At 35.7% G+C, this 23,135-nt stretch overlaps 1 protein-coding gene across 1 annotated transcript; it reads left to right on the forward strand.

Moving 5' to 3' along the window:
- Nucleotides 1–1,650: 1,650 nt before the first annotated feature.
- Nucleotides 1,651–20,527, forward strand: LOC121372051 (pre-mRNA-processing factor 17-like). Its single transcript, XM_041498302.1, has 14 exons — nucleotides 1,651–1,844; nucleotides 2,761–2,844; nucleotides 3,493–3,622; nucleotides 5,210–5,293; nucleotides 8,005–8,144; nucleotides 9,158–9,254; nucleotides 9,789–10,003; nucleotides 11,391–11,538; nucleotides 12,456–12,571; nucleotides 14,103–14,236; nucleotides 15,125–15,201; nucleotides 16,224–16,324; nucleotides 19,035–19,078; nucleotides 19,658–20,527. Exons 1-14 carry the CDS (start codon nucleotides 1,677–1,679, stop codon nucleotides 19,833–19,835), a joined length of 1,716 nt encoding a protein of 571 aa, XP_041354236.1. The 5' UTR covers nucleotides 1,651–1,676; the 3' UTR covers nucleotides 19,836–20,527.
- The last annotated feature ends 2,608 nt before the right edge of the window (nucleotides 20,528–23,135 follow it).

A 23,135-nucleotide genomic window follows, 5' to 3' on the forward strand; every position in this document is an offset into this window, starting at 1 on the left:
GAGTTGCTTTGGTAAGTCGTTCATAAAGATGATAAATAGATAAGGGGATATTACTCTTCCTTGTGGAACACCTTCTTGTACGTGAACCAGTTTGCTTTTGTTACCATCTAGCTTGACTCTTGCATGTCTTCTGGTCAGGAAGTTTTTGATCCAGTTGTACACGTTTCCCCGGATTTCCATTCTTGTGAAGTAATCCTTCCTTCCAGACTTTGTCAAATGATTTTGTCAAGTCAAAGAAGGTAGCAAGTACTTTTTCTTTCTCTTGGAAGGCATCCTCAATATCCTGGGCTAAGATATGTGACTTGGTCATCAGTACTTTTAAGTTTTCTGAATCCTGATTGACTGTCATCGAGCAGGTGATTTGCTTCAAGGTAGTTCAGAAGTCTAGCATTAATCATTTTCCCCCATGGTTTTTCCCTATGCAACGTAGGAGACTTATTGGTCTGTAGCTGTTTTGGGGGTTTGTTTTTCTTCACGATTGGTATTATAAACGAACATTTAAATTTGATAATCTTTTCAGGCCTTGATCTTAACTTTTTTCAGTGGTAGCACAGCGGTCTACCAGATTACAAAAATTGGTAGGCCCATAATTTTAATAAATTTACAAAAAAGAGAGAAAAAAGCAAAATATTATACTTTTATTTAAACGTTGTTTTAAAGGGACATTCCTGAGTTTGACGATTGTAATTACATATCAACTATATTTTTCTGCATAAAATATTAGTGGCTGTATATTAAACATGTTCCTGATCGTTCTAATATTTGTATTAGGTTAAATATCATTTTATTTCCTAAAATATTGGGGGGTTTTCGTACGTACGAAATTATTTGAAGACAAAATTCAGTCTGGGCTTCTTACAAATATTAAGACGACCAGAAACACATTGAATATACAGACACTGATATTCTAAACAAGAATATATATTTAATATGTACCGGGTGTCCCAGTTTCAAATTCCTCCCGTATTCAAGTTACTCCCCGGTAATTTGAACCTAGTTTCAGATTACCGGGGGTTACTCTATCTAGGTTTCCATACTTTTTATGCAAAATATGTGTTCGTGTAATATGAATTTTCATATTTTATAGGAATACTTAATATATATATCAACGTTTCGATGTAAAAAAAATATACCCCATTTGTGAAAATTTACTGGTTGTTGGGTGGGAGTAATTTGAAACTACGGGGGGTACTTTGAACCTAAGTTCAAATTACCCGGGGACTAACCTGCACCGGGGGGTAATTTGAACCTATTACAAACTGTATAAAAAGACAATGATTATGTATTAAGCGACCAACTTAACTGGATCAAAATTCGGGAATATACTTTACTTATACAGTCATAGTAATTATTTATTTTATTATTTTTTTTTTACACTTCTGTAAACAGATTATTTTGCATAAAACTATAAGCATTACTTCTCAGTGTATTTAATTAATTTATGTTTTTGGATCGCAGCTGTAAATTAATTCTTCTCACCAAACTCAATCATGACTAGATTTTGTGGAATATTACGCCAGACAAGCGGTAAACTGTAACCGAAACAAAAATAGTATGGATGTGACCGGTGCGTCAGTCAAACTCTTCAGTCTCGATTTTTCTGACCTTCGCTGTTTTCTTTATTCTTAAAAGCAACACATAAATGCAAATCAAGACACACACAAGCATTTTACAAAATGGCCTCCTTATTACGTTTGAATGATTATGACAGCCATTCAAGTGAGGGTGACAGCGAAACAGATGAAAAAACTGAAGATTTTACAACTCATTTACAACCTATTGATAAAAGCAATAGTATATCTTCATCTATTGCGTTAAATGCTGCACCGGTTGTTGTTTCAAATGTAGGAAAATAATCTTTGCTGCTTTTGCTCTCTCTCTCTCTCAGCCTCTTCAAGGCTCTTATATGAATTGTGCATGTTTGTTTGTTTTAGTGCTTATATTCAGTTAAATTACCGAGATCATGGAGATGCGAACCCAGTACTTACCAGCCTTAAACACTACACCACTGAGGCTGGTGGACATGGTACTTTCAATCAATCAATCGATCAACTGGTTTAACATGCTTACAGTGTTACACTGAGGTAACACTGTCAAATCTGCCTTGGTATCGTGGTTAAGCCATCGGACATAAGGTATAATATCCGTCCGGTCCCCACCATTATTATTTTTAGTTATGGTGATGGTTTGGGGAGGGGGAACCGGGCGGATATTTTTCCGATAGCTGAGGTATGTACCCAGGACAATGTGCTTGAACCTTAATTGGATATAAGCACGAAAATAAATTGAATTGAAATTAACAGTTGCATCCAATTAAGGTTTAATATCAAGTAGTTTAGAATTATGTAATGATCTCTGATACTTGCACAGTCAGTCATAATTCGATGCTCATGTGTGGGGTGGGGGGTAATGACACCTGACACACAAACACACACACACACACACACACACACAAAACATACCGTTACTATGTGAGACTGATACTAATGATTTTTTCATAATATATTTTAAATACATTTTAGTATGTCTTTAACCAGGTGTTAAAACGTCAGCTGATTAAAACATGTTGTTGTTAAATACAGATATTTTTGTCATAATGACTGTCCTTTGGTGCTTTTACAGTTTAGAGAACCATACCTGCACCTCTACAATCCTAACCCCATTGAGAGCAGGCTTTATTTATCATATCTGCAGTATAGATCCATGTATTCTACTATTAGTATTAGTAGTATTAGTTTTAACTTTAATATATAATTTTAGGATCTTGGAAAGGCACGTGTGATTGACAAGACCGTAAAAGAAATAAAGTACAACCCTAAATATGAAGAATTATATGCCCCTGAGGTAGGTTCCTACTCATGAAGTTGGATGTTAACCAAAGTTTCATGTTTACAATTATATTAATTTACCTGTCATTATACTTATAGGCATTGTGGAATTACATGCAGGTATATAATCATGGAAAAACAAAATTGAAAACAAATTGTTATGTAAAGAATACATTAACAATGGCGTAGCCAGCATGAGACGACAAGGTGTTTGCCTCGTCTGGAATTTCCCCAGATTTATTTATTGTTTTAAGGGTATGAACATATTTTAATTTTTATTATTAATGTTTTAAAATGAATATTGCCAAGTTAAATGTACATGTAATTCAACACCGTTTATCATATTTAGACGGATGTTATCTTAAATGTATGTAACAATGTTTAATTTTAAAAATATTTTGAAAGTCGCCTATATTTTGTCTGTGTGTATTCTATGACAGAAAATAGCTGTAATTATATTGTCTTATGTAGTTATGGTACATGTAACATGTATAACGGTGCTTTTAAGCACCACAGGTTTTTAAAAACATTTCTGTGACATTCCAAAACCAATATATAGTGAATTTTACATGAAATCTGTCTTTGTGTTTAATGAAATGTAATTATTTCAGTCAGTCAAAACTATATGTATTACATATATATTTTTGTTGTGAACTCTTCTCAGGCCGGGCCAGAAAACCCATATAAAACCCAGCAGTTTTCATCTAGTCGAAACATGTTGGCTGGGTTCGTGGAAGAAGCGCATGTAAACGACTTTCAGTTTGAGAATCAGAGAAGAACATTCACAAGTTTCGGTGAGTAAATCTTGACATGGGGATAATAAACGCTTGTTAAAGAAATCAACTAAAGTAAAAAAAAAAGGAAGTCTTTGTGAGTTCATGCAGGGCTTCTAGAATTTTTATAAAATCAACTAGTCATGGGATCAGTAATTTAAAAGAAATTACTAGCCACGATTAAAAATTCATTAGCCCTTCTTTACTTTAAGTTAATACAATTTCACTAAATAATAGTAATAATTGGATATGTCACCTAAAGATGGAGATAAAGCTTACAGACTTGAAACACTAACATTGGGGGGTGGGGTGAGATGGTTGCAGGATATTCATAATTTACAAAATAGACTTAACTGCAACATTTGACAAACAAAATTTCACTAGCCGTCGGGCATGGCAATAGTAGTTATTTACTAGCCCAACATTGGATATCACTAGCCATGGGAGTGGGACTACCATAATCTAGAAGCCCTGGTTCATGTTCATGTATGTCTGAATTGCTCGATCCTCCAAACAGAATTTCTTTCCATTCTGTATCCTGACCTCTCATTAACTGCATACCCTATACTGAATGTTCTGTCCCAATCCCCTTTCCCCTCTTGATGACACATCTTTTATGGCAGCATCACATAATCAAGTTATGGCCGTTATAAACGCTAACACCATAGTATGCTTAGATTTATTTTGGTTTGGTTTAATATTTCAATTCACGGATGTACAGTGTTAAACTGGTCAGCCACCCTTGGGGTAAATCAAAAGTGGCCCTTTTGGACACGAGACCTCTGAATACAGGTTGTAACTCTTACAGAATGTGAAAATATGTTTTGTTTATATTAGAATTTAGATGGTCATGTTATTGTTTTTTTATATGTTTTTTTTTAATGTTTCATTTGAGTGATGTACATGTATTAAATCAGCCAACCAATGGGTTAATTAGACAGGTGGTTACTGAATACAGGTTGTCACTTTTACTGAATGTGTAAACATGTTTTTTTTATTTAATACAGTATGTTTAAAAACATATTGAACTGAGATTTGCTTGCTAGATACATTTTGAAAATGCAGTGAGTTTATTAATAGGTGGCAGGCTGCGATTTGTGGCTGCTATTGCATACTGTTATAAACCTCTGCATTCAATAAATATAGGGGCAGGACATAGCCCTGTGGTACAGCACTCACCTGATGTGCAATTGATCTAGGATCAATCCCCGTCGGTGTCACCATTGGGCTATTTCTTGTTCCAGCCAGTGTTCCACAACTGGTGTTACAAAGGCCATGGTATGTATTATCCTGTCTGTGGGATAGTGCATATAAAAGATCCCTGCTGCTAATCGAAAAGAGTAGCCCGTGAAGTGGCCACAGCAGGTTTCCTCTCTCAATATCAGTGTGTTTCTTACCGTTAACCAATGTCCAATGTCCAGTGCCATATAACTGTAAATAAAATGTATTCAATGTGGCGTTAAATAAAACATTTCCTTCCTTCAGTAAATATAGTCATTTACTTTTCTCAAACAGCCTTCTATTATCAAAGATAATGAACAACCCAAAATGGTATACAATGATTACTCATTTAGTATTCTGTATTTATCCCTTATGTGGTGATTGCAGGTTATGCCATGGATCCGAGCGTCGACAAGGAAGTTGCTGACGAAGTCGTAGTTGGAGACGTAAAAGCTTCAGAAGAAAGCAAAGGTACTTTGATGTATAATTGAAGAGGTTTTTGTTTACAAGTAAACAAGATATCAGTTTGACAAAAAACTATATTTTATATTTCACTGGAGGTCATAATAATGATTTTTTTTTTATTTTAAGCCCCGCAGATAAATTCCAGTCCCCTTTAAACATATAATTATGATACTGTACACAACTATGTACAGTTGCCTTTAACCATTTTTTTCATGTCAAAAATAACTCTTGGGTCTTGTTGTCCAAGAGGTGGGACATAGCCCAGTGGTAAAGTGCAAGCTTGATGTGCGGTAGGTCTAGGATCAGTCCCCATCAGTGGGACCATTGGGCAATTTCTCATTCCAGTCAGTGTACCATGATTGATATATTAAAGACTGTGGTATGTGCTATCTTGTCTGTGGGATGGTGCATAAAAAAGATCCCTTGCTACTGACTACCCAGTATATGTCAGAATTACCAGTTGTTTGACATCCAATAGCCAATGATTAATAAATCAGTGTACTCTAGTGGTGTCATTAAACAAAACAGGTTTTTGTTGTTGTCCAGCTGCCTGTGGTTTCTCTTGGATAGAGGTAAGCTAAGTGTAACAGAATCTGTGAATTAAAAAAATAATAAAAAAATGAAATAAATTTTCCACCCCTGAAGTAAATGTGGATGAATAATAGTGCATTTGTTTTATTAAGGCTTAATTACAACTTCATGTCTATAATAGTGCATTTGTTTTATTAAGGCTTAATTACAACTTCATGTCTATAATAGTGCATTTGTTTCATTAAGGCTTAATTACAACTTCATGTCTATAATAGTGCATTTGTTTCATTAAGGCTTAATTACAACTTCATGTCTATAATAGTGCATTTGTTTCATTAAGGCTTAATTACAACTTCATGTCTATAATAGTGCATTTGTTTCATTAAGGCTTAATTACAACTTCATGTCTATAATAGTGCATTTGTTTCATTAAGGCTTAATTACAACTTCATGTCTATAATAGTGCATTTGTTTCATTAAGGCTTAATTACAACTTCATGTCTATAATAGTGCATTTGTTTCATTAAGGCTTAATTACAACTTCATGTCTATAATAGTGCATTTGTTTCATTAAGGCTTAATTACAACTTCATGTCTATAATAGTGCATTTGTTTCATTAAGGCTTAATTACAACTTCATGTCTATAATAGTGCATTTGTTTCATTAAGGCTTAATTACAACTTCATGTCTATAATAGTGCATTTGTTTTATTAAGGCTTAATTACAACTTCATGTCTATAATAGTGCATTTGTTTTAAGGCTTAATTACAACTTCATGTCTATAATAGTGCATTTGTTTCATTAAGGCTTAATTACAACTTCATGTCTATAATAGTGCATTTGTTTCATTAAGGCTTAATTACAACTTCATGTCTATAATAGTGCATTTGTTTCATTAAGGCTTAATTACAACTTCAATAATAGTGCATTTGTTTTATTAAGGCTTAATTACAACTTCATGTCTATAATAGTGCATTTGTTTTATTAAGGCTTAATTACAACTTCATGTCTATAATAGTGCATTTGTTTTATTAAGGCTTAATTACAACTTCAATAATAGTGCATTTGTTTTATTAAGGCTTAATTACAACTTCATGTCTATAATAGTGCATTTGTTTTATTAAGGCTTAATTACAACTTCATGTCTATAATAGTGCATTTGTTTTATTAAGGCTTAATTACAACTTCATGTCTATAATAGTGCATTTGTTTTATTAAGGCTTAATTACAACTTCATGTCTATAATAGTGCATTTGTTTTATTAAGGCTTAATTACAACTTCATGTCTATAATAGTGCATTTGTTTTATTAAGGCTTAATTACAACTTCATGTCTATACCATTGGTTTATATCAACCATACAAGGGGATTTAATTGATTTTGGGATAATCACTGAGAATTTCTTTTAAATCATGGGATCAGTGATTTTTAAAATTTACTAGCCACGATTAAAAATTCACTATCCCTACTTTACTTCAAGTTAACACAATTTGACAATATAATAGTAATAATCAGATTTGTCACCTAAAGAGTGAGATAGTGCTTAAAAACACTAACAATGGGGATTTGTGTGGGGCAGGATATTCATATTTACAAAACAGACTTAACTGCAGCATTTGACAAAAACCCCAAAAACATTTCACTAGCCATCGGGCATTGCAATAGTAGTTATTTACTAGCCCAACACTGAATATCACTAGCCATAGGAGTGAGGATACCATAATCTAGAAGCCCTGCACTGAGCATGTATCCCTGAACAGTGTATCAAACATTTCCCCTAATTTTGTAATAACCCTCTTCAGATAACAAAATGTTTAGAGAGACAAGGACTGGGATGTGGAGGTGGAAAGCAGAAGTTGAAAGATAGAAGGAGCCGCCAGATCAGGAAGAAATGAGATGGAAGTCAAAGGAGAGAAAGAAAAGGGGGAAGCGGGATAAATAAAAATAAACGTTTTGTATCAAGTTTGTAGTAACATGTCAAAACCATAACGCATTAAAAAATGTCCTTGATTGCATTCATTGAAATGATAAAGGTAACAATTCCTTTTACTTAAAGGTCTGTTATCACACACACATGGTTTTAATGAAATATTACAAATGGAAGGGACAGTGTGAGCAATGGAAATGCTGTTACACTGTGATCTCTCTCACTGTAATATGATAAACCTGATACTGTCTCTTCACAGGCCTTACAGTGTTTGAAACAAATCCACAAAAAGCTGCGAAAAGGAAAAAGATGCAAAATCGTGATCCATCTGACATTGAGGGCTACCTGGGGCCGTGGGGCAAGTACCAGGATGAACAGACGGTCATGAAGCCAAGTGAAGTGAGTGGTTACTGTTTCACACCAACAAGTAGATTAGAGTTACAGGGCTCGAATTTAACAGCGGCCATGCGGCAAATAGCAGCAGTGCTCTAGTCATATCATCCAATGCCCTGAAAATTAAACAAAGTCTCACAGCCAAACTGGCTTGGCCTTAGTTTGCATGTTCATAATTAGTCATCATACTCAAATGCATCACCTGTAAATTGTTTATTATGAGAACATGCAGGGCCAGCTCTGGGTGTGCAAAACCTTTTGCCAAATTATATCCGTAAATGCAAAACACAGTTATTTTCCAGCAAATATCAATGATTGCATTTTTTTTTTTTTCCGCTAAATTAAAATCAAATTTGCCAATTGTTCCTAAAATTCGCAAGTGGCAGAGTTAGCCCTGAGTCATGAAATGGTTCACACTTCTTTATTTTGAATGGATGTTGATGTGCTGTATTAGACATTTGTTGAAGTTTGCCTTGTTCTGTAATTTTATATTTAACAGCTCTGGATAAGGAGTGAAAGCAAGTTCAAAAACAGTTGCAAGAAACATTAAATGAGTAAAATCAATAATCTGAAATGATATAATAAATCATAATTATAGGATATTAAACAAGCTTTCATTTCATATCATGTTTATGTCCCAAGTGAAATAATTTTCATTGTCACTCGCTAAAGCTCGTGACAATTGAACATTATTTCACTTGGGACATAAACATGATACGAAATGATAGCGAGTTTAATATCCTATTTATTACCCATAATCGATCTTAATTTATATCACTCGTTTCGTTGACGTTCCTGTATGACATCAAAAATATTACGTCCCACTTGGCATTCTAGTGGGACGTATCACTTTGGTATGTACCGAGATATTTTTAACCATATGGGTAATAATTTGTGATTTTCCACAACAGGAGGAACAAAAGTTTAAAAACAAATGCAAGAAACAACATTAAATCATCAAAATCGTCAATAATCTGAAATCATGTACTAATATCATAATTTGTGATTTTTCACAACAGGAGGAACAAAAGGAGCTTGACGTAATTCTCGCCAAGCGCAGTAAAGCTGGAAAACAGGTGGAAGAGAAAGCCATGGAAGAGAAAACAACATTACACAGTATGTGAAAGATAAAATTAATAATTAAAAATTGTATGTTCAGTCAATTATTTAGAGTAATTTTGATCTCAGTTTTTTACTACTTAGTAAATAGTATTTGATGTTTTGATGGGTTTAATTATGTTTGAGAGAAGATGGTAGCAAACCTTTAAAACTATTGAGAGAGAGGGTTGGTTGGGAGAGAGAGTGATTGAGATGTGTGGGAGAGTGAGAGAGAGAGAGGAACGAAGTAAAAACAAAGACCTAGAAGATCTCTTGCTACTAATGGAAAATTGTTGCAGGTTTCATTTCTTAGACTATATGTCAAAATATCCAAATGTTTGACATCCAATAGCCGATGGTTAAAAAAAAATCAATGTGCTCTAGCAGTGTCGTTAAACAAAACAAACTTCTTTTTTAAGACCTACAAAAATTGAGAACCATAAAATAACAGAAATTGGAATATTATTAAAAATAAAAAATAAATATAGAAATTATTGATGTCCATCTATGCCATGTTGTGATTGTTATTGTCTTGGGGTTTGTGTTTTCCAGTCAAAGATGCCTACGACTACCAAGGCCGATCATATCTTCATGCCCCGCAGGATGTTGGCGTGAACCTCAAGTCGGAGTTTCCACCAGAGAAGTGTTTCCTGCCGAAGAAGCAGATTCATACGTGGTCTGGTCACTCCAAGGGGGTTGCTGCTATTCGATGGTTTCCACAGACTGCCCACCTGTTACTGTCCTGTAGTATGGACTGTAAGATAAAGGTACATAAAACTAATGCTGTCTTTTACAGTAGATGGAATATCAGGGCTTTAGATCTCACTAATTTGGGTACAACAGGGACTTATATCTTTTCTGAGCGAGGGAAGTCGTACTGTCATTAACAGCTGGTGGAGAGTTATCAATATTCAGAAATGCTTTTCAAGTTATTTTAATGTAAATAAAATAAAAATTTCTGTGGTTTTGAGGTGAAATATTTAAGGTTGGTACTTAATTTGATTGTTTTGGGCATTTGTATTTTGGGCACAATGTTTTTCGCATTGACTTTGATGCATTCTAAAGCCACGGAATATGTGTAATACCAGGGTATGAATTGCAGGATAAATGGATTAGATTAAATGTTGGATCAGGAAGTTGAATACAGCATGGTGATTTGAAGTTGAAAATGAAAGGAATTTAGGTCATGTATTTGTTTACATTGTTTACACGCCTTTGAGAATTGAAAGTTGACATAACCCAGTCATGGGTTATGCAAAACAAATTCAAATAACCTATTTTATTTTGGCAGAACACATTATGACTATGTAAAGGAAGTCCTAAATATTATATGCATGTGAAAAATAGGTTATCAGGCTTTGGATATGGAATTTTTTCTTCTTCTTCTTCTTCTTTTTTTTTTTTTTTTTTTAGGATTCTGCCGGACTCATAAGCATGATGTAGCATAAATATTTTAGGATTCTTTGTCATAATCTTATGCTTCTGACCCAAAACCTGGAATTCTCAGAAGCATGGAATCGTGCTAAGCTCACAGCCTGGTTATGTAAAATCACACTTGCACGATCATTGTGCGAATGAAGCTACCGTTCTCGCAATTTTCAGAGGCCATGTTTAGTTAGTTTGTTTAAATGTGCAATGAAAATGTATATGAAAAATTAATTTATCATATTTTGGGTTTAGTAGATTGTGTGAAAACACTTTCTAATTATGAGCATTTTCACAAGGGATGGGGTTTTAATGCTACACCAAAAATATTCCGTACAAACAACATTTTTAATGTTTATTTTAGGAGGGGTAAAGGGGTAGCAAAGAGTCCTCCCTATAAGCTTGTGGAAATGTTAAAAATTGTCCATGGCCCCTTGGCCTCTTCAGTTTTATTTTGCAGCTCCACACGTAATTTTTATTATTTTGAGAGTATGTTTTATGATCATTAGTCCAGCCAGTGTCTATAAAAAGTAAATGGCAACCCCTGCAATTGCCCGCGGCAATGACGTGGAGATGGCCATTGAGTTTTTAATTCTACACAGCACTTATTTGCCTTGGACTATATTCATTTTGTTTTTTAATGGCATGTTTTTTTTTGCCGTAGACATTTTCTTAATTGCAGGGTTGAACAGTTCATTCAAATCTAATATGTTGTGTATTTAAATTCAGATTTGGGAGGTATACAAAGAGAGACGGTGTATTCGGAGTTACATCGGCCACAAGCAGGCAGTGCGCGACATCACCTTTAACAACAGCGGCAACGAGTTCCTCAGCTGTGGATACGATAGATACTGTAGGCTGTGGGATACAGAAACAGGTAACAGTACATGACATTGTGTGATAATCGGGGCGGAATATAGCCCTGTGGTAAAGCCTGGCCTGATGCACAGTCAGTTTGGGATCAGTCCACACCGGTGGGCTCATTGGACTATTTCTTGTTCCAGCCAGTGCACCACAACTGGTATATCAAAGGCTGTGACATAGTGGATATAAAAGATCTTTTGCTACTAATGAAAAAATGTAGCGGGCTTTTTCTCTAAGATTATGTCAAAATTACCAAATGTGTGGCATCCAATAGCTAATGATTAATAAATCAATGTGCTCTAGTGACGTCACTAAACAAAACAAACTTCAATTATTTTCTTTGTGATAATCATAGTATGTGAGGTACTACATCACGAGCTGACAATCAGAACTGGTTATGTCCATGATACATGTGATATGAGTGGGTGAAAAGCCAGGTAATTTAAAACAAAGTTAAATTGCCTTCATTTCAGATTTTTAATTTTGTTTTAATCTTTAAAACTATTTTGGAAAACAATGATTTTGGACAGAGCCAGTTCTGGATGTACACACTATTACTACTTTAAGACAAACTATTACTACTTTAATTGTTTTATTTTCAATTGTTAACTTTTCTCTGTAAAATGTTTACTGATTTGTAAATGTTGCAAGTGGCAACTTGAGGATACACTTGTACTAAATCTTTTTGTAAGTTTAATTAAAAAGGGAATTAATATCTAATCTTTTCATCATGTATGCTTTTACAACCCAACTTTTTTTCACCCTGTTACTTTGTATATTATATACTTTTAGAAATAAAGCAACCCCCCCCCCCCCCCCCAAAGAAAAAGAAAAAAAGAGTAATTTTGTTGTTATTCTTTTGATTATTTGACACAAATGTAGATTGAAAGTTTATATTAATTCTGTTTCTGTTTGCCGTCTTGTGTTCAGGTGAGTGCAAGTCGCGCTTCACGAGTCGCAAGGTACCGTACTGCATCAAGTATCACCCTGAAGAGGACAAGCAACATCTGTTTGTTGCCGGAACATCCGACAAGAAGATTGTGTGTGTGAGTATGTTTGGCAGACTGAGATTTTGCGCATACAGGTGGGATCTAGCTCAGTCTGTATTGCACTCACCTGAGGTGCTTGGATCATGGGATCAAATCATCTCAGCTGACTTGTGTGCTCTATGACTGCATATTTCAGGCTGTAGTAGATGCTATATAAACGCAGGTAAATACTGTGGTATGTGCCAATCTAATTAAAATTAGCTCCACTATTACATGTGGATCTAACAGCAGCCCGTTGGAGTTCATGTCCGGTTGACCTTTCATTCGACCAATCAAAACCTTACTTACAAAATCATGCCAGTGATTTGAAAAAAAAAATGAAAATATTCGGGTTTATGCCGAGGGTATATGAAATAATTCGGGTGAATTACGAAGTATGCCGGAAACTAATTTCAATATAAAATTTTATATAAAATTCGTTTCAAGACGGGAAAAAACCTGTGATGGTATAGCCAATAAATCTGTTTATACTAGTATACAACTGCACTTTTCCCCCTGTTTTTTCAATGTTGAAATAGACCAACAAGTTCGCCTATTGCATAATTAGTCTCGACCAATATTTTTTGAATTTGTATGCTCCCGAATAACGTTATAAAAGGCGAAGTGTAATTGGTCGATATTTAAATTGTTATTTATAGATGAAATGTCACATGGACATGGGAGTCCATGCAATGCTGTTTAGATCTACTGGCGAGACCAGTAGAGCTAATTTTAATCAGATTGGGTATGTGCTGTCCTGTCTGCTGGAAAGTGCATATAAAAATCCTAGTGCCAGTGCATCATGACTGGTATATCAAAGGCCATGGTATGTGCTATCCTGTCTGTGGGGATGATGCATATAAAAGATCCCTTGCTACTAATGTGAAAATGTATCGGGTTTCCTGTGAAGACAGTCAGAATGACCAAATGTTTGACATCAAATAGCCAATGATTGCAGGGCATCTAGATTATGGTAGCCCCACTCCTGTGGCTAGTGATATTCAGTGTTGGGCTAGTAAATAACTGTTGCAATCGCCCGACTAGCGAAAAACATTTTATCAAATGTTGCAGTTAAGTCTTATTTAGTAAATATGAATATCCTGTGCTGACCACAACCCCCCCCAATGTTAGTGTTTTTAAGCTCTATCTCCCTCTTTAGGTGACATTTGATTATTACTATTATTTAGCAAAATTGTATTAACTTAAAGTAAAGTAGGGCTAGTGAATTTTTAATCTTGGCTAGTATATTTTTAAAACCACTGATCCCATTGTCATTAAGCAAAACAAACTTTTATGTTTAAAACATACATACACATGTAGCATGGTGTCAGATGTTTTAAATCTTCTCTACAGAGAAACAGATTTACACGAATACTATAATAATTATAACACTGTTCACTTCACGTGGGAATATCTGTGTTATCACCCACTATAAGTGGATCTATTGTTTTTTATTTACAAATTGTGGTAAATTTATACCTGTCTTTTTCACTGATGTGTTAAATATATTGTGTCTGTCATCATGTTATACTATTTGTGAATGTTTCAGTGGGATATCCGGTCGGGGGAAATCGTTCAGGAGTATGACCGTCACCTTGGTGCTGTGAACTCCATTACGTTTGTTGATCAGAATCGTCGGTTTGTCAGCACCTCCGATGACAAGAGTCTCAGGGTCTGGGAATGGTTAGTCACTGTGTTTTGTTTTTAATATGTTTTTAGTTTCAGTTTAATTAATATATAGAGGTTTCATCATGAGACTCAGTGTTTTCTAATATGGAAAATATCAACCGAGTCTATGTTAATCAGTATTTTTCGAGGCTCTGCCTCGACAATTACCAATTAACTAGACGAGATTGATATTTGACAAATTAAAAATCACAAGTAGCGAATTCTATTTATCCTACAACACTTCTAAAATAACATTTTAATTAAATTTTTAGTAAATCACAGTACTAAAGTCGCCTCAATCGGTAATATGATGTCATCACGATTAGCACAAATTGCTTTGACGTCACGCATTTTAACTAAATCTTACGAAAACGTATACAGGTCTTGTTGGCTTGTAAACGACCCATTCACATCAACACATTATTACCTAGAGACCTTGCAAATTTGCATATACCTTTAAATTTGCAAACCTTTATTAACTGGGTTAATACACTAAAATATCACATGCGTTTATGACATGAATATCATCAGTACATTATAGGATAAATAGTTATTATCTTTCATTCATTCATCATTCATTCATTGTAAAACACTTCGTAATCATTATATTTTAGGGATATTCCTATTGACCGTAAATACATTGCTGATCCATTCATTCATGCATTCATTCATTGTAAAACACTTTGTAATCATTATATTTTAGGATATTCCTATTGACCTCATATACATTGCTGATCCATTCATCCATTCATTCATTCATTCATTCATTGTAAAATACTTTGTAATCATTATATTTTAGGGATATTCGTATTGACCTTAAATACATTGCTGATCCATTCATTCATTCATTCATTTATCATTCATTCCTCCCTTGTAAAACACTTTGTATTCAATATATTTCAGGGATATTCCTGTTGACTTCAAATACATCGCTGATCCATCTATGCATTCCATGCCATCCACAACGTTATCACCAAATGGTAAGAATTATTTCTATTTAAATGTACTTAAACCGTGGCAAAGGCCACTATATGTTTCTAACTCTGTGAGAGTATTTTTAACATGCCATTGACTGATAATCTTATAGTTTTACCTGTATCTTTACCTGTACCTGTATTACCTGTGGTTTATTTGGAATTTGATTTCATGCATGTTGTCAGGGAAAAATCACGAATTACTTAACTACTGTAGGGTTATTTTTCCTTTAGCCTATTTTAGTACTGGATTTATAATAATTGAGTATACAATTAAAATAGCCTTTATTAGAAATTAGAACATACGTAATTTCATCTCCTGATGTTTGACTACAACTTTGCAAAGCACTTTGTGTCTGTTTTTTTTTAACTTTACTTTATTATACAGTCAACCTTTAAAGGTCACTTTTGACAGCCCATAAAGTGCACTACGACTGGTATATCAAAGGCCGTGGTATGTGCCATCCTGTCCATAGTGATAGTGCATATAAAAGATCCCTTGGTACTAATTGAAAAATGTAGCAGGTTTCCTCTCTAAGACTATGTATCAAATTACCAAATGTTTGACATCCAATAGCCGATGATTGATAAATCAATGTGCTCTAGTTGTTTTGTTAAACAAAGCAAACTTTAACTTTACCAAGTAAAAAAAGTGATATTTAAATAGATATTACTTTTCCGACAGCGGCAGTGGTGGCAACAGTGTCAACTTTTACATTAAAGTTTTATGTTTAGATCCGTTTCTCACAAACTATAATTCCTAGGTCAGTGAAACTTGGTTTATAGTTGTATCTATGGCTGTTCATCACAGTGCACTGGAAAGGTTTATTGTAGGTGAGACATTTAAGTCCCTAGAATTCTGGTTTCAATAATGATAAATGATTTATTTTAACAAAAACACAAAAAAAACAAAAAACAAAAGTTAACACAGGTTTCAATGTACAATGACTTTCAATAATATCAATGATTTTTTTCAAGAATATTAATGATTCAGTAATTACAATAACATGGCTTGTGGTTTATTACAGGTAAATGGCTGGCGTGTCAGTCGATGGACAACAAGATCTGTGTTTTTAATGTTCTCAACCGGTTCAAGTTCATGAGAAAGAAGACGTTCACTGGGCATATGGTAAGAACATTGTAATAGGAATCCAGTTTTTATTCATTTACATGTATTGTATATTTGTTAGATTGTGTTATCTTTGTCATGGTGAGACAAGGACATTCTTACCTTTCTTAGTAAAATATACATTCGACCCATGCCAGCCCCAACTCCGTAAACTGGCTGCAGACACCAACATCCTTACCACAAGTAACAAAATGTGTCGAGTGCTAGAGGAGACCAAACTGGTAATTGCGGAAAAACTAAAAGCTACCACTGGCAACATTCTGAGGGCTAACAAACTTAAACTCCCGACATCATATAAAACTACATGGGGTTGTCGCCCGTGTCACAGGCCCAGGTGTAAAACTTGTGAAAAAATTACATCCACCCTAAATATTGCCAGCAAGAACAATAAAGTGTTCCAGATAAAAGACAGTGTAGACTGTAGTACAACTTTTGTTATTTACTGTCTGACTTGTATTAAGTGCAAAATGCAATATGTAGGACAAACTACCCAACCATTCAGTACCCGACTCAGTAATCATAGGCACAACATTCTGTATAATAAACAATCTAAAGCACCCCATGTGGCCCCTCATTTCAATATAGCAGGACATGATTATAATTGCATTGTGTTACAAAAGATTGTTAATCTTCATAAAACTAAATTGAACATTGCCGAATCACTCTGGATGCACCGTTTGAACACAATGTGGCCTGACGGACTTAATGAGTATGAGCAGTCATTGACTCTTCTTTTGTTACTTTCCCCCAGTCGGCTTATCCTGTGATTTCTTTAGTCTTTTAACTTGATATTTTCACTGCAACTGTTTTTATTCACCTGATTTTAATACTGAGCTCCTGGTTTTAGGTTTAGTTTGTTCCTGAGGATGTCAGCATTTAGCTGACGAAACGTTGAGCCTTTTAACTTGAGATTTTTAATTGTGGTTTTTAGACAGAGACTTTATTTTATCATTAGTAAAATATAGCACACTGTAAAATTTATTTTAAAGTTGAAAAGGATGTAGTAATAAATAACCTTATTAATTATTATCCAATGTTTTAGCAGCTATCAAGTTTTACTGAGGAGATCACGATTCACCAACAAGCTATGTAAAATAACATGGCTTGTCATTTTTTATACTGTTGGGGTGTGACGTAGCCCACTGGTAAAGTGTTTGCTTGATGCACGGTCGGTCTGGGATCGATCCCCATCAGTGAGCCCATTGGGCTATTTCTCGTAGCCAGTGCACCATGACTGGTATATCAAAGGCTGTGGTATGTGCTATCCTGTCTGTGGGATGGTGCACAGAAAAGATCCCTTGCTACTAATGGAAAAATGTAGCGGGTTTCCTATCTAAGGCTGTGTCAAAAGTACCTAGTGTTTGACATCCAGTAGCCGATGATTAATAAATCAATGTGCTCTAGTGGTGTCATTAAACAAAACAAAGTTGTTGTTTTTTACAATAATACAACATACAAAACAATCCTTTATTACCGTAAAAGATCCCAACCAGTGCGTCACAACTGGTCAAAGGTGGTAGTGTGTGCTTTCCTGTCTGTGGGAAAGTGCATATAAAAGATTCCTTACTGCTAATAAAAAATGTAGCAGGTTTCCTATCTTGACTACAATTCAGAATTACCAAATGTTTGACATCCAACAGCCGATGATTAATTAATCAATGTGCTCTAGTGGTTGCGTTAAACAAAACAAACTTTTACATCAATAGAGAATACGATACACACAAGAAGATTGTATAAAACAATCAATACACCCACAACATACAAGATATTTATTTACAAGACATGAAAAAATGCATTAAATGTAAATGACACTATTAAATGAGGGTCAGGACGTAGCCCAGTGGTAAAGCATTCGCTTGATGCATGGTCGGTCTGGGATCGATCCCTGTCAATGGGCCCATTGGGTTATTTCTTGCTCCAGCCAATGCACCATGACTGGTATATCAACAGCTGTGGTATGTGTTAACCTGTCTGTGGGATGGTGCATATAAAAGATCCCTTGCTGCTAATCGAAAAGAGTAGCCCATGAAGTGGCAACAGCAGGTTTCCTCTCTCAATATCTGTATGGTCCTTAATCATATGTCCAACACCATATAACTGTAAATAAAATGTGTTGAATGCGTTGTTAAATAAAACATTTCCATTTCATGTTAAATTATTATATATTAATTTGATTAATTTAAACATTTATTCTAAGATGGATATCATATAGTTTGTTGATGTTCCCCTAAGGCAAACACCTTGGGGCTGTCAAAATGTTGGATATTTATTTTCACGGAATTAATATTCCTACGTTATTTCTCAATTTTTGATTTTTTACAAGATTAATAATAAATAGTTTTGTCTATATTTGAACATTGAATGAGAGTAAAATCAGTTATTACTTTCAATGTTTTAGGGGTTTTTTTTGTGGGTTTTTTTTTTTTTTTTTTGGGGGGGGGGGGGGGGGGGGGGGGGGGGGTCATTTTATTTACATAATAATAAGTCACGTATTGGTCACAATATTTTTTTTTATGTTGAAGGTCAAATGGTAGTTCTGTATACACATAGATCAGAATATTGAATGAGAATAAAAGGATAGATTTTACATAATATCTTACAGGGGTAAGTTACTGTTAGGTAAGATAGCCTCAAGATATTTATTTACAAGAGTTGAAAAAATAATGGTCTCATCAATATGTAAATAACATGCTACGTTTTTTCATTCCAGGTTGCTGGTTATGCTTGCTGTGTTGACTTTTCACCAGACATGAGGTAATTATTTTGGACATATGCTGAGGCATCATTAAATAGCTCATCATTCTTGATTATAAATAAGAGAATTTTTAAGAAAATTCTCTGGATCACACTTATGAAGCGGGTTTTTTCTCTTAAACACAGGTATATAAACATAGATGTATGTTGTTGCTCATGTATATGACAGAAACAGGCTTAGTAAATCCGGTCCTTTATGTCATATGTTTATACAGTCATACACTATGTGTGATCTACGAAAGGGGTGGGATTTAGCTCAGTCAATTGAGTGCTCGCTTGAGATGCTTGCATCACAGGATCGAACCACCTCAGTGGATCCATTCAACTGACTGAAGTTTTTCTTGTTCCAACCAGTGCACCACAACTGGTCAAATACTATGGTATGTGCTTTTCTGTCTGTGGGAAAATGTGTATAAAAGATCCCTTTCTGCATTTGGAAAAATGCAGCTGGCTTCCTCTGATGACTACTTGTCAGAATTACCAAATGTTTGATTAGTTAATCAGTATGCTCTAGTGGTGTCGTTAAACAAAACAAACTAACTTTTTTTAAATTGATCTAAGATGTTTGTCTCTTTACAGCTACATTATATCGGGTGATGCAGACGGCAAGCTGTTTGTTTGGGACTGGAAAAGCACAAAGCTCTACAGCAAGTGGAAGGCACACGATGACGTCTGCATTGGAGTCCTCTGGCACCCACACGAGACATCCAAGGTTGCTACCTGTGGGTGGGATGGTGTCATCAAGTACTGGGACTGATCACAAACGATGTCGGTAGAGTGGTATCAGTTGTACTGATGGATAATGAACAGAGTAAGGATACAGGAATGTAATTGCTATCCATTTCATGGCCTAAGCAGTGCTTCAAGCGACCAAGTGGCTCAGCTCTAAAAGCAGAGATGGAAAGCAGATTTAAAAGTGCTCTGGATGTGTATAGAATTTGGAATCCCGTGTTTGGGATCTTGTGTAGAGAACAAGGTTCTTTTCAGGAAAGCAAAAGTGAAGTCTGGTACATCATCACCAGACAGGATGGCATTTAAAAATAAGGAATAAAATTGAAGATCACAAGATTGTTAATGACTGGATGAAATTTCACAAGATACCTCATTTGTCAATAAGATATTTAGGAGAAGCCTGGGTGAAAGATAACTTGATGATAAAGTCATCTGAAAAAACCAAATTGCATCACTAGGGAAGAAATTGGGTCAGTGAATGAACAAATTAGAAAATATCTCTTGGTTATTGCGAAGGAAAAACAAAAATTGAGAGGGCATTGATTGTTCACTGTCGAATATCTGGTTTTTAAACACCGCTCATATTATGGTATGGGATTGTCATCCCAATATTTCATTGTTCATTGTAGTACATGATCTCTCACCCTAATGTATATAATTATGTACATTGTGTGTACATAGCAATTTTTAAATAAAACCATCATGTTTTTTTAAAAACATGTTTTTGTGTGTTTTTATATCCAAATCTAGATTGTGGTCTAACTGTTGTCTAATAATCTGTTCAACATGGAGGCATAGTTCATGTTGGATAAAACATGCATGTATCTTAAAGGGACTGTCTTGAGTTTGCAGCCAGTGTGAGATGTTTTCGACTAACAGTGTTTTTGGTAACTAAAATGACATATTAAATAGAATCTCTACCCCTGCAATCTTGGCACTACGAAATCGTAAAACCATCGTAGGGTATGACGTCACTACAGCACATGCTATAGTGATGTCAGAGCCTACGGTGATTTTACGATTTCGTAGCGCTAAGATAGCTTAAAAAATATGGGCCCAGGGCTGGGAATTCTCCTTGGATCCGCAGTTTTCCTCGCATCTTAATTGTCCTTGCCACCGGACCCCTCTAGATTTCCTCTTTTTTACAATTCACCACCCCAGACCCCTCTAGATTTCCTCTCGTTTTTTTTTTACAGTTCACCAATTCCCACCCCTGCTACCCTAAGGAAGGGACAAGTAACACGGGCTACATTTCAGCCAACCATTTCATTATGTCGGTGCAAACATGTTGTCTTGATATCCAGTGAAACCCCTCGAGACCAGACCCTATCTAAACCGGAATTCTCTCAAAAGAAGACATTTTCCAAAGTCCTGTGATTTTCTGCAGCTTTTAACACTAAAGTTTATCTCTCTAAATGGGAAACCTCTCTAAACTAAACACCCAGGTTTTATGCCAGAGGGTAAAATTGGTATGCGCCATACCCAAATATTTTTGCTGATTTTTTTATTATTATTTTTTTACGTTAACTTTTTGACAAAATTAATTACTCTTTATCATTACTGTATGATTATCTTAACCCTAACCCTAAACTTAATCTATTTTCTTTCTGGGGGAGGCCCCCATACCCCTTATTGACTGGTTGCATTCAATTCCATAGCGCCATACCCAAACATTTCTTTCTGGCAAAAACACTGACACCAGATGAATAATTCAGTTTCAAACCCTTTATTTAGTGCAATTTGTACCTCAGAAAACCAGACTATCAGACCATTGTCTATCATTATGGTGCCAATTATTTGTTTTGTTTATTTTCACTTCGCCATTTTCAGCCAAATTACTTGACAGCGAACATGGCCGATGCAATATACACATGCTCAGATAGCCATTAGATGTGTAATCACCATTACATATGACTGAGTACAGTTGACAAATAACAATTAAGCAATTAAAGATCCAAGTGACAGCTTTGATATCCATAACAAACATATTTATAGTTTAAGGATCCACAAAACAATGAATTTAATCCACTGTCTTTCTGTTTGATATTGTTTTAAAACCGTTATTTGGCAAAGTAAAGAGTAGGCAAAAGTAATGTTGGCTTTTCGGTGTTGAAAAGATGTAGGTAGCATTTCATTGCTTTATTGATTTTTAATATGACACGTCCAGCTAAACTTCGCCATATTGAACTATCAGTTGATGATAAACTTAAAATCATTAAAAAAAAATTAAAAGTATATAAGCAAACATTAAAATATCTTAAATGTTCTTTATTGGATTATTAACTGTTGGATTAATCTTCAATATATATATACTCTTCAAAAAAAGAAACGCAAAAGGGTACAAATGGGTTATAACTCCGATTTTATGTTTCCTACCGGTTCATGCTTTGTGAATATAAGGTCATTGCATGTCCCAAACACATTCCCACGGTTACATTCGATAAAACGCAGCTACTGTACAATAAAGTTCCAAAATGTGAATATTCGCAAAAACGCAGCCACGTGCAAACCATGTCACCACTGCACGTGCGTTGTCTGCACGTGCAACATGAACACCGACAGTATAAAAGTGCAGGGTGTTCGCTTGCCTGGCCTCTGTATCTGGCCGACAGTTGACAATCCAGGACATGCCACGTCTCAGTGAACCGCAGAGAAACAATGCCATCGGCCGACTAGACGCAGGCGAATCCAGAACGGCCGTTGCCAGGGCATTCCATGTGTCCCCCAAGCACCATCTCCAGACTGTGGGACCGTTACCAGCAACATGGATCAACACGTGACCTCCCTAGATCCGGTCGACCACGGGTCACTACCCCCGGGCAGGACCGCTACATCCGGGTACGCCACCTTCGGGAACGATTGACTACTGCCACCTCCACAGCCGCAGCAATACCAGGTTTGCGCAGGATATCCGACCAGACCATACGGAACCGCCTACGTGAGGTAGGAATTCGTGCCAGACGTCCAGTTCGAGGTGTCATCTTAACACCACAACACCGTCGACTCCGACTGCAGTGGTGCCAGATTCATCGACAATGGCCTCAACTGCGATGGAGACAGGGTGTGGTTCAGTGACGAGTCCCGATTTCTGCTCTGACGTCATGATGGAAGATGTCGCGTGTATAGGCGTCGTGGTGAACGTTATGCGGCAAACTGCGTGCAGGAAGTGGACAGATTCGGCGGGGGTATTGTCATGGTGTGGGCAGCCATCTCACACACTGGCAGAACTGACCTGGTCCACGTGCAGGGCAACCTGAATGCACAGAGCTACATTGACCAGATCCTCCGGCCACACATCGTTCCAGTTATGGCCAACGCCAACGCA

Source organism: Gigantopelta aegis, chromosome 4 (genome assembly GCF_016097555.1).
Source record: "Gigantopelta aegis isolate Gae_Host chromosome 4, Gae_host_genome, whole genome shotgun sequence".
In the NCBI taxonomy this organism is placed as follows: domain Eukaryota; kingdom Metazoa; phylum Mollusca; class Gastropoda; order Neomphalida; family Peltospiridae; genus Gigantopelta; species Gigantopelta aegis.

Coding starts and splice junctions, on each gene's coding strand:
- LOC121372051 (XM_041498302.1), top strand. CDS start 1,677: ATGGCCTCCTTATTACGTTTGAATGATTATGACAGCCATTCAAGTGAG. Junction 10,004..11,390: donor GTATGGACTGTAAGATAAAG/GTACATAAAACT, acceptor ATTTAAATTCAG/ATTTGGGAGGTATACAAAGA. Junction 15,202..16,223: donor CACAACGTTATCACCAAATG/GTAAGAATTATT, acceptor GGTTTATTACAG/GTAAATGGCTGGCGTGTCAG.